This window comes from Sceloporus occidentalis, unplaced genomic scaffold, assembly GCF_023333645.1.
Source record: "Sceloporus occidentalis isolate IW3139 unplaced genomic scaffold, rSceOcc1.0.p SCAF_27, whole genome shotgun sequence".
In the NCBI taxonomy this organism is placed as follows: domain Eukaryota; kingdom Metazoa; phylum Chordata; class Lepidosauria; order Squamata; family Phrynosomatidae; genus Sceloporus; species Sceloporus occidentalis.
The window spans coordinates 10,642,574-10,655,161 of record NW_028317007.1 but is presented as its reverse complement, the minus strand read 5'-3'; the positions used below and the strand labels follow the sequence as shown (position 1 = coordinate 10,655,161).

The window sequence follows — 12,588 nt, the reverse complement described above, 5'->3', positions numbered from 1 at the left end:
CATTGTGTTTTTTAGCACACACAGATGTCACTACCCAGGCCTGGAATGGCCATCTACCCCGTATGTCTGTAGAGTTACGTACTTGGACATAAACGCATAACATGCAGCCACATGTACATCATGCAGGCTGCTGGCTTTAAAGTGCCAGGGCCACCTAGTCATCCCAAGTCCGGTTCTGTCAGTACCTAATCCCAATTGCCTCATATCTGTTAGCAATTATTAGCCATTACCAAATGGAACTGCATAGAAAGAGCATGTAACCGATTAAATGCTTGAGGTCAGGTGTGCCTAAGAAGTAACAGATTAGAATTGTAACGTAGTTATTCACCGCAATTTGAAATATATTCAAGTCCACGCCAACAGGTAAATCAGAGTTACATTAATAACATGTTTTAATACACTCTTAGTTTGTCGGCCGCTTTGCTTAGGAAGTGTGTCCTAATGCCACAAATGGGTTAATTAATTTAATATTTATATAAACAAAGGCTTAAAGCACCAAATAACCGATTGTAATGACATTTACAGGTTAAAATGAGCAATATACATTTATTAGACCCGTGCAGACCATAGGAGCAGCCATCCTAACCTCATGTTCGCAGGATCTGCATTGTTATTCCTCCCCCATTAAATTATGTTTCCTCTGTTCTTTAATTATTGCTTTTATTGATGAGGCCACAATGTCTAGCCTCCTTGCCGCTTTATCATGAAAACAGTTTGATTGTCAAGACTGCCTCTTCTAAGGTTACGATTCTATGGCCCTGATGTATTGTCCATGCTATGCGCAAAAGGAGATATGGTGGTCCAGAAACCAATATATATTTGCTGATTGCATCATTTCATTACTATGGAGAAAATCATGGGATCACTTTTAATCCCTGATCCCATCTTTTATGGTTTTATTCCAACCCACATCTGATCAGATAGGTAACTGAACTGCCCTAAAATATTGGGGAGCCCTCACTTTATGCACAAGAAAAGACAAAGGGCTGCTCTCATAGTTATTTGGTGGACAAAGCAGGTGACTAAAGGTCAGTGATGGTCATTGTGCAGATCTCCAGCAGGCTTGGCACTGTGGGACTGAGAGCTGGATCACAGGGACTCCTGTAGGTACACCACTAAAAGAGGCAGTGTTTGTGGCAGCCATGGAGAGTATTCCTGCTCACTTCCATATCGTCATAACATTATTAGCATGCGAATCAATCAAAGCGAATACGATATGGCAGAGCACTGAATGCTTTACTTGATGAAGTCATCCCTGCAGTAGATGGCGATCATTCCCTGTACAATAGAGATTATTTTAATGCTGCCAGGGGACCGTTAAAGAGGCAGAAGGGGAGTGAGGAAGAGCGCCTGTCCTGCTGTCCAACCTAACGTGACGGTACGCGGGCTGTGGACGGGGACACGGGACGTGGCGATACGCGGGCTGTGGACGGGGACACGGGACGTGGCGATACGCGGGCTGTGGACGGGGACACGGGACGTGACGGTACGTGGGCTGTGGACGGGGACACGGGACGTGACGGTACGTGGGCTGTGGACGGGGACACGGGACGTGACGGTACGTGGGCTGTGGACGGGGACACGGGACGGTACGGTACGGTACGTGGGCTGTGGACGGGACACGGAACGTGACGGTACGTGGGCTGTGGACGGGACACGGAACGTGACGGTACGTGGGCTGTGGACGGGGACACGGAACGTGACGGTACGTGGGCGGTTTGCACCTGCCGTTGCTCTGTTGGATTTCGTGCTCTGGGGATGCAGGGAGGTGAGAGACGCTGACTGTGGCAGAGCCTGCGCTGCTTCCCTGTATCACATTAACAATACACGGCTGTGCATTAGCCTCGGTCATGGAAAGGCTCTTTAAACGCCTGTGGTAGCCATGACACCAGCCTGCTGCCTGCACTGCAGCCCTGCCCTGTGTATGTGTCAGTCAGCTCCTCGAAAGCTCTGTTGTGGCTTGGGGGGACTCTCTGTTGTCTAGGAGCTGCTGCCACAGGCCTGGGACTTCAATGCCTCCTCTATGCACCTTCATCTGTGTCCCTACAAAGATCCTGTTAATTCCGCAACACTGTCATTTTTATTATTGGTATTATCACTAATATTATCATTGTTATTGCTGTTATTAGTAACGAATGTTAAAATGTTCTTCACCAACATGTGACATATATATATATATATATATATATATATATATATATATATACAGATATATTATATACTGTATATATACTATGGTGGTAAGTGAATGTCGTATTCATATTCAATCAATATTATTGCTATATATATATATATAGCCCCATCAAATTCCATAACGCTGCTGATTTTCTTATTGAAACACTAAACAGGGAATGACAATGCAGTATAACCGTATGCACAGTACAGATCCTACATTATACTATACATTATAATACACATTATAAAAAACGTAATCTAAACAGGAATGTATGTTTGATACAGTGGAGGCTGTTTAGGTGCTCTAAACGATCAGGGATTATAAAAGCACATGTGGACATTTTTATGAGCTTTCTGGCAGTGTATTGCAACTTTCTGTATTCCTTGTGACGTATTTCTGTAGTTTCTACTTCGTTGTTTAGTTGGTGACAGCATTTTCTGTCTGAATTTTAGGTTTCAGCATGAAATATGAAGCATCTCAGATAAAATAGCAAGGCTGTCAGAGTACGCAAGCTGATATCTAGTGGTGGTTCTTATGTATCTCCAGTTTGTATCTTCATTCAATGCCTAACGTAGAAGCTGATAGAGAAGCTAATGGTCCTGAAGCCAACGAAAACAATTCCGAGAACAAATCTACAAAGAGCAGTCTCCATGATGCTGAGGAATCGTTCTGCGTGGGAGGTGGTCCCGTCGAAAACGTTGGAGCTGGCGGAGACAGGCATTATCCATGGGGATGTCCTGTAACACACACCAGAGAGAAATTCTATACTATCTGCTCAGACTACGCTTTCCTGAACCAAGCCACATCGCTATTCAAAACTCCAAGTTCGCAAGATAAACCGGTGTTAAACAATCCCCTGAATTATATCGACCTGCAGGCTAGTGGGTCAGAAACTCTTTATGATGAAGACGCAAGCCTGGATTCCTTATCTAGTGAAATTGGGACAATTCCACTTGCCTGGGAAATTGATACATCAGACTTCAATACAATGGCTTCAAAGTTAAAGGGCAAACCAGGTGATCTTCATCATTTTGTATATTATAATTGATTTTCCTGTACTGCACTAAGCAAGCAAAACAAATGAAATACACTTGATTATTATTACCGTATTTGCTCGATTATAAGACGACCCTGATTATAAGACGACCCCCCAAAATCTGAATATTAACTTAGGAAACAAAGGAAAAGCCTGAATATAAGACGACCCCAAAGGAAAAAAGTTTTACCAGTAAATGTTAATTCATGTAAACAATTTTTTTTAATAAAAGCTATGATTGAGAAAAAGATTTTTTTTGTTTTTATTTCTTGTATTTTCCAACCTGTCCCCCAGTTACGCACATCTGCCCCCAGGCTTGCCACTCCAATATGGCACTGTGGCCCATGATATGCCTTTTAACCCTCCATATGCCACTGTGCCCCATGGTATGCCTTTTGACCCCCTATGTGCCACTCTGCGTCCAGAAATGCCTTATACCCCTATATCCCATTCTGGCATTTAGGGGGTTAAAATGCATATTATGGGGCAGAGTGGCATATAGGGAGGTATAAGGCATTTCAGGAGGCAGAGTGGCATTAAGGGAGTTAAAAGGCATTGTACAGAGCACTCTGCCTCCAGAAATGCCTTATACCACTATATGCCACTCTGCCATTTAGGGGGTTAAAAGGCATATTATGGGGCAGAGTGGCATATAGGGAGGTATAAGGCATTTCAGGAGGCAGAGTGCTCTATTAAATGCCCCCTTAACGCCACTCCAGAAATGCCCTATGCCCCCATTTAACACACACACACACACACACACACACACACCCTATACCCCCATTTAACTAACACACACACACACTCTCCCCTCCCCTCTCAGCCCTCTCTTACCGGTGCTTCCAGCCGGGGCAGCGGGTTGACGTCGCCTTCTGCTGCAGCCGGAAGGAGGTGCAGTTGGCAGCGGGGGTTTGTCTGCGTCCGTCGCGTATACTTTCCCCGGCTGTCAGAGATCAGAGTTCCCCGCACCGGTGCGGGGAACTCTGATCTCTGACAGTCGGGGAAGGTTTGCGCGACGGACGCAGACAACCCCCGCTGCTAGCCACACCTCCTTCCGGCTGCAGCGGACGTTGTCTACGCGGATCGCGTAGACGTCAACCCGCTGCCCCGGCAATACAGCAGGAAGCACCGGTAAGTGTGTGTATGATGGGGGGGGTGAGACAGGAGGATCCAGGTCCCCTGCAGCGGTGCGGGGGATCTGGATCTTAGTCTCCTAATCAGACTCTATTTGAGGTCTGATTAGAAGACGACCCCGATTAGAAGACGAGGGGTATTTTTCAGAGCATTTGCTCTGAAAAAAAACCTCGTCTTATAATCGAGCAAATACGGTATATTATTGTTGAGATATTGCAAGCTTTATACAATATTTTGTTGAGGAACTTGTATTGCTTTGCTGCAGGATTTGCCAAAATCGGTCATGAAAGGTACCCTAGCAATGCATGTTTTTGGGTCGCCTATGGTTACAGGTCAATCCATCTTTTATAACTGTTCTAATGTGATTGAAACCTACAATGCGAGGGTTTTGTAACATAGTGCTAACAGAATTTATGGTTGGCCCTTTGTGTTAATTTTGTGTATTGTACCTGGAGCAAATCGTTTCAAGCTATCATTTATAGAGCATAGACCCACTTTGAGGTTAAAAAATGTGCAAACCTTTTGCTGTCTGATTTTGGGATTTGAACACTGTAGTCTGGCATTCATCATATTTAAGTACTGCAATTTCTATATGTTGTAACATCATGCTTAGTATTCTACATCGTTTATTTTCTTTTAATACAGGTGTGGCCAATAAACAGGTTCCAAAGAAGAAAATTGATAGGAAAGTGAAACCGTTAAGAGAATGCCCGCAGCATTTCGTCCTGGATGACATCAAACAACGGAAAGTACTGGACCTGCGGAGATGGTATGAACTTGGGTGTATTCACTAAACTAGTTTATTAACGCAGTTTAAGAATAACTTTTCTCTTAAAGGGGAGCTAATCCCCATTTTATTCCCCCATTAATCATCAGTAAGACAAATGCTCTCCAGGGCAAAAGAAGGCACATGTCAATTTTTTTCCCATAGCTGTTCCTTTAATAGAAAGTTTGTTTAGTGTTTTCCCATGTGCATTCTATAGAGGATTAGGAGGTTTTTTTTTTTTGGTTTTTTTTACATGAATTAAGGGTGAACCTGTGAAATTTTTACTTGAATTTCAATTTTCAATCTCAATAGTTGATAGCTGCTAAAGTTAAAAAAACTACAGAAAGCATACATCTCACCGTTTTTAATGTTCCACACAATGTGATATTACTTCTAAAGTGATGTATAAAGTGGTAAGTACATGTTTATACAACACTTTCCAACAATGTTGTTGGCACAAAGGGAATTATTTATTTCAAACACAATGATGTTTGCATTACTACTAGAGTCTGTAAAATGACTAACTGCTTCTGTAGCTTTTGTAACTGCACTTAGCGAAATACTTGGTTATTTTTGTGGTGTAATTTACATTTAATGTGTTTGCTCACTGTAACATTAGCTACTTCATTTACAATTTCTATAATATGAGAAAAACATATCGCCTATGTTTTATTTTCAATATAGAATATATACAAAATAATTTTCCTAGAATTGGATCAAGCTTTAATTTTTAAATTAAAAAAATCGTAATTCATGCTAATTATAACAAAAAAACTTTTGTCTCTGCAGGTATTGTATCAGCCGACCACAGTATAAGACATCGTGTGGAATTTCCTCTCTGGTATCTTGCTGGAACTTTCTCTATAGCAGTCTTGGGACTGGAAGGTACTCCGTTGTAACTGTGTGTACTCAATATATAAATGTGTGTACAATATTGTAATAATATGGTAATTTAATAATTTATGTTAAAAAAAAATAAAAAAAAATCTAAGTTCAACCCTTATACCTATCCTTCCTGCTTTTCATCCTAAAGAAGGCAAAAAAAACAAAAAAAACCAAAAAACAGTTAAGCTACTTCTTGGAATTTCCCACTTGGATCAAGAAGCTCAAAAGTGTTAATGTTAATTCTGCTACTAATAGCCCTGTATGCTTTTGTTTTTTTCAAAAAATAAAATAAAAAAAGACCTTTTTTGAAGGCATCTATTGCATAGCACCACCTCTCTTGGCAGTGAATTTCATACCTTTTTATTACCCTTACGGTAATAAAATCTTCCTTTTGTTGTGTATGAAATGTTCGCTCTTCCAATCTCAGACAGGAGACTCTAGAGAGCTCTTTATATTGGCCCTGTACATATTTATGTTACAATTTTTCCTCTAAGACCCAGTTTGTCTAGTGTAATTAAGATCGTACAATCCCCTTATTAATATTAATCTAGTTTCATAATGTCCTTTTTAAGAATTGCACCGCATGTTCAAGGTGAGGTCTTACCATTGAGTTATAAAGAGGCAAGATGATCTCCTCCTCCCATGAATCAGTACCCTGTTTTTATACATGCCAATACGGCGGCATTGCGCACCGTTGCCAAGTCTGTTGTCTACGGCTATTCCTAAATCTTCCTCCTTTAGTACTTTTTCCCTGGGAGATACAATTTAAAGTATATGTTGCATTGTTATTAACAGTCTCATATTTCATTTGCGCGTCTGGGCATTTGATATTTCTAAGACAGACTTTTATTTACAATGAGGCCATTCTCTGGCAGTTAGGAGTCGGGTATCGGTAAATAATTTATCACATTCAGACAGCCAAATTCCATTGCAAAAGAAAAGCTTGTGGAAAGTTGGCAAACACAAAAGTTACCTTTTGATGGAGGGTTTACAGATGCAATCAAACCTAGCCCACAATATGATAGTTAAGTCTTGTTGATTACTAAATGGCCAAAAGTCATAAAATGTCTCTGGTTTTAAATCCAAATGTTAAGATTGTGGATTTTGTCATACATTGTGAAAATCATATCCCTTTTAGATATTTACTAAAATTATGCTGCAGTCCAAAGAAAGGACCTGGGGGTACTCTTATTAATGTACTTTTATTTTCCCTCCATAGTCTCCCACCAATTACTCAAGAAGATGCTTTACGTATTTTGGGTTTTCAACCACCCTTTGAAGAGATCCGGTTTGGACCTTTTACTGGCAATACAACTTTGATGAGGTGAGGTCTGCTAAACCCTTCAGTTCTTCTGTTACGCTTATAATAAACAGCACTTTTAAACTCTGAATTCCAATAATAATTTGTAATTTAGCAATAATCTAACTTACTGTAACCTTGGACAAAACAAGCAGTTGTTATAACTCCTGTGGTTCTTCAGATGCATTAAAAACGACAAAAGACTTTGAGAGTCCTAATTCCACAACAGCTGGGCAAATGTCAGTTGGCTGCCTACTTCATGTGCCATTAGAAATCAGGACTTGTTTGATCATACTTAAATACCTTTTTGGCTAAATCCCGATCAGATTCCCCATTTAAGTAAGTAGTGCCGAGAGTTTAAGCAAAAGGTGCTACATGGGAAATGAGTAAATGTATCAGGTGACGGAATAAATAAATACCTCCTTGCATTTGCAAGGGCGAAATATATTAAAGGGGCTACTCGGCTATCTTATGTGTGAAAATGCATGGTCACAAAATCCCTTTTATTTGGAATTTTTTAGTGTTTGGCTTTTATGAAGTGTATAATTTACAGAATAAGAAATTGATGCAGCCGTGCTCTAATAAAAATACTAAAAGGTGAAATCCTGTTTTCTGGGTTATTTACTAGATTTTTCTTTCTCTTAAATAAAGCATTGAAAGCGATTGGATAAACCGCACGTTATTCTGTTGTAAAAACAGTTCTGCCATCACTCTATAATTAAAGTACTACTTTAATATAACCCTAAAATTCTCTCACTAGATGGTTCAGACAAATCAACGACTATTTCCATGTGAAGGGCTGTTCATATGTCATGTACAAACCTCATGGGAAGAACAAGACAGCGGGCGAGTCCGGTGAGTAGAAACCGCAAGATGTAATCACGCCAACTTTGTTTCATTCTCTGGCGTTGTGTGTGTGTGTATGTGAATGAATGTGGGTATTTGGTTATATGTGTGTTTCACAAAGCACTGTGAAACAAACAACTGTTAGAATCATTGGTTTTTTTGCCTGTGAGTTTGGTTTGATGTTTAATTAACCAAAATGGTTGGACTTAGCTTTGTATTATCACTAGCTACTCACTTTAACAGCTTTCATTTACTATATATTGTGTTTAACTAGCATGTGTGCAAATTGGCTACCACAGCACTTAATGGACATGCTAAAGAGATTGGGTTGGAATTGTATATAATATACCTGTACCCTACTGGTGTGTGCATTGGAGCCAAAAATATCCTTTAGATAACTTATGATGAAGTCCTGCTTATCTTTGGAATTGGTCATCACAGTTATTCATGTATGTGTGGAAATGTGTACTGCCATATTCTGTATAATGTATTCCATCTTACGAAGGCTAGCAGTGACAAAAACCTGGTTTTATATTTTTGTTCCAATAAACTCTATATCTGCAGACCTGGAGTGTGATAAGGCATCAGTCTGATTGTCTAGTAGATTGGGCTAAGTTAACAAAGCTAGGACACCTATTACTTATTACAAGTTACTAATATACAGCTATATTAAGAAAAAAAGGAAAGAACAATATTTTTGAAAACTCATTTTTAATGCAATACTAATAATATTCCTCCTCTAAAGTTGACCTGTCTGGTTACATGCTTTACAGCTGCTGGAGCATTATCAAAGTTAACCCAAGGACTTAAAGATGATTCTATGGCTTACATTTACCATTGCCAAAACCATTATTTTTGTCCTATTGGATTTGAAGCCACCCCTGTGAAAGCCTGCAAGGCATATAGGTAAGCTTAATGTAAGCCGTGATTGCCAAGCATGCTCACTTCTGTAAATAGATTTGACACACTGCTGCCATGGTATGGATATTCTCATAGGGAAGCAGGGAAAGTCTGCACGACACTTACCACATATACTATACTGTACATGCTGTTACCATATTCTGAATACATTATTTTATAGCATTTTATAGATAAAACTGACGTACACATTTTCTTATGTCGGCTGTCTGTGTATAGATGGAAATGAACAAGCTTGGCTACTAGTCACACACTGGACTTGTCTGTCTGATTAAGCCCAGTTTAAGTAATCCGGTAGAAGGACAGAATTTGACAGCAGATAAGAACCATACAGCCCATGTTGCCTGCCCGGTTTCTGCTGTAAAAGCTCAAACCTTAACAGATCATCAGTCTTTCCTTATATTCAGAATAGATACTGTTTAAAAGGCCCAAGTAGACAACCAATATTATGTATGGGGAGCAGTCTTTCTTAAACCTTTTACTTAAATTTCAGGGGTCAGCTGTTCCAGCATGAAGTTGAATATTGGATACTAATTGGAGAGCCAAGCAGGAAGCACCCTACAATTCACTGTAAAAAGTAGGTTATTTGCCTTGCAAAAACAAGCAGAACATTAATATATATACACACACACACACACACACAATGCAAGGATGGATATTAATACCTTTATTTTCTGTTCCAAAAAGCCACATTTTTTAACCCTTTTTGGTACTTTGGTGAATGATTACTAGTGAACTCATCAAAGTGTTCCTGTTTATTTATGAAATGCTACATTTCAAAGTTCAACACGTTAAAAAATAAATATATAAATAAAAACGTCAAGATGTCCCAGCACACAGAAAAATGCATTACTGGCAGAGTGACCATCATGTTCAGCAATAATCTGTAGTGTGGCTTGAAGTGTCACAGCTAGTGATATTAAGAGCGGGTGCTGATCTAAGTACTCTAAACATTCTGAGACCCCTTGCATCTTGTGAAGGGGGATTCTCTATCACACATGTCTTATGTGTATGTTTATTAGGACTGGATAACACATCTTGACTGTATCAAGGCACATTAGGTTTTCTTGCTTTGTGTGTGTGTGTACATAATATAATATACTCTTTTGTATAGATGGGCGGACATTGTTACTGACCTAAACACTCAGAATCCAGAATACTTGGATATTCGGCACACTGAAAGGGGTCTACAGTACAGGAAAACCAAGAAGGTGAGATTTGTTTTATATACATCTCAATTAGGTAGATTTCCCAAAGCTTGTCTAGGAATTCTGCACTAGACAGTCCTCTCAATTTCCTGTGTATACACTCGGTAGGTCATTAGTAGAGAATTAGTCCATATATCCAAAGTTAGACTTTTGTGATATTTCATCTTTTGTTTGAGCCTTAGAGAGCAGACCCCCAGTTATATTTTGTTTACCTTCTCACACATTAGTTTACACAAAACAACTTTTTTGACTTCTGTCTCTCAGGCCGGAGGAAATCTTCACTGCCTCATGGCTTTTCAGAAACTAAGCTGGCAAAGATTTGGACCTTGGACCATGCAGCTTGGAAACATGCGGCCCGAACCCCAGCCATCTATGAACGCAAGGAGAATACCAAAGTCTGAAAGTGAAGACAATGTGCCCAAGAAAGCACAAGGGCGCTTGGGAAGGTCTTTCAGCACAGGCTTTCAGCAAGACCTTGCATGGAAGAGGATGTGTAACATTCATGAAATGAGGAGCACTGCCTCGCCAGAAAGTGACACAGACTGTGAAGGCAATGACTGTGTCTACACTGCCGACTAGTGATTTGCTTCTTGAGGTACATGGAGTTTTCTCCTAGTGTGGAATTTAATGAACTATTCCATTGGAGAATTGACACATTAGGGGTTCGCTAAGACCAGTACAATAAAGACCAGTTCCAAATTTTGATAGTGTTTTATGTATTGGACTGGGGAACCTGGCATCAGCTTACTTTATTCTGTTTAAAACACATATAACCGTTGCATTATACTTTTTGTTGGGAATATGAACAATGACCCTTTGCATAGGCAATATAACGCTTGCTTGTGGAGGCCCACACATACAATACTAAAGCGAACTGTTATAAAGATGTACTTTAAATTAGTTCACATACTAATAATTGAATACACACCAATATAAACAATGCACAACGTTACATATTCCCGCAGATATATTAACCTCTTCATGACCAGATCTATTTTGGCAACTTTTTTTTTTGGTATGTGGCTGCTTAACTATAATTTTTACTTTTTTCTTATTTACTCTGCTAAAGTAATAATATACTTTACATATCTATTTCTATAATTATATAGTTAAATTTTATTCAAAATTTATTCTATTACATCATATAACATATTAGAAAATACCATAAAAATGGAAGGAGCTTGAAAATACTCCCCCAACTTTGCATATAATAGAGCAACTAGAAAATTACCCCCCAAATATTGTTTTAGGTCTCATGATTTAGAAACCACCTCATATGCATAGGATTTAGATCTTCAATAGCAGCCACGCACAGCACTAAACTTCTGCAAAACTATATGTTCTTAAGAAGTGGACAACCAAGGGGTATTTTACTAGGGTCATTTCCCTCCCAAAAGTTAAGGCAAAAGCTTATGATTTTTAATTAATCCATGCAATGTGGTCAGGAATTTCTTACGTGGTTTATGTACAACTGCTAGAAAAACAACAAGCTAGTTTGTGTTTGGCAATATCCCTCAAGTACAGGAAAGCCCCACATGCATAGGGTTTGCCGCTGTTTGGGGAACATATGTGGTGTAAAATTAGGCCACTATGGGGTACAAAATAGTCCAGGTCATGAAGGGGTTCATTTTTATATATTTTCCACCCTAACTTAATCCCAAATTCCCAATTCCATCCACTTTAAATTAAAACAATATTGTGTTGTAAATAGTTTCGTAACACTGTGACACTCGATCTATCTCTTACTGCTCCACAGTTCCTTTTGAAGGACATAATCACACCTACAGACAAGGCAAGTGCTTATAATCATTGGCGTTGTCGTATCAATAAAGCGATTATCTGACACAGAAATCCTCACCGGGAAATGGTGGCCAGAGATGCACCCGGAGGTGCTTTAAGTGACTGATGAAAGGACATTCTATGCCATCTTCATGGTCATTAAGGACCACTGTTTTGAAGACCACATCAAATGTCATTTGTCACAAAGCAGTTAAAAGGAAATTGAAGGCAATCCTGGGTTTGACAATACTAAAATACTGCTTAAGAGTAAATGTAAACTTAGGTGTTGTATTGATCACCTGTTCAACATTATTCTCTGGGAACCCGGTACAATGAAATTAAGTTGCAAATGTCCAAAATGAGGTTGCATGAAAGCTTCATATAATAAAGTAGATGCGTTTAAGGATATAAGTCACTGGTTTCAATGTGTATGGAGAAAGCTATAAAAAGAAGCTGTCTGATTGTATCACAAGTTAGGTGAAGGAAGCTACTTGCACATATGTGGAAAGCTGGCCTGATGATCTAACATATAGTCTACAT

The 12,588-nt window shown here is 39.5% G+C and overlaps 1 protein-coding gene across 1 annotated transcript in view; it reads left to right on the top strand.

Moving 5' to 3' along the window:
- The first annotated feature begins 2,738 nt into the window (after positions 1-2,738).
- LOC149299929 (DNA excision repair protein ERCC-5 homolog) overlaps positions 2,739-12,588 on the top strand; it is a 35,159-nt gene continuing 25,309 nt past the window's right edge. Inside the window, exons 1-10 of the mRNA XM_089485868.1 lie at positions 2,739-3,192; positions 4,992-5,115; positions 5,902-5,997; positions 7,217-7,321; positions 8,058-8,152; positions 8,917-9,049; positions 9,555-9,638; positions 10,176-10,272; positions 10,534-10,762; positions 11,760-11,762. Of these exons, the coding sequence (XP_089341994.1) occupies positions 2,739-3,192; positions 4,992-5,115; positions 5,902-5,997; positions 7,217-7,321; positions 8,058-8,152; positions 8,917-9,049; positions 9,555-9,638; positions 10,176-10,272; positions 10,534-10,762; positions 11,760-11,762 (1,420 nt within the window). The remainder of the gene's footprint in view (positions 3,193-4,991; positions 5,116-5,901; positions 5,998-7,216; positions 7,322-8,057; positions 8,153-8,916; positions 9,050-9,554; positions 9,639-10,175; positions 10,273-10,533; positions 10,763-11,759; positions 11,763-12,588) is intronic.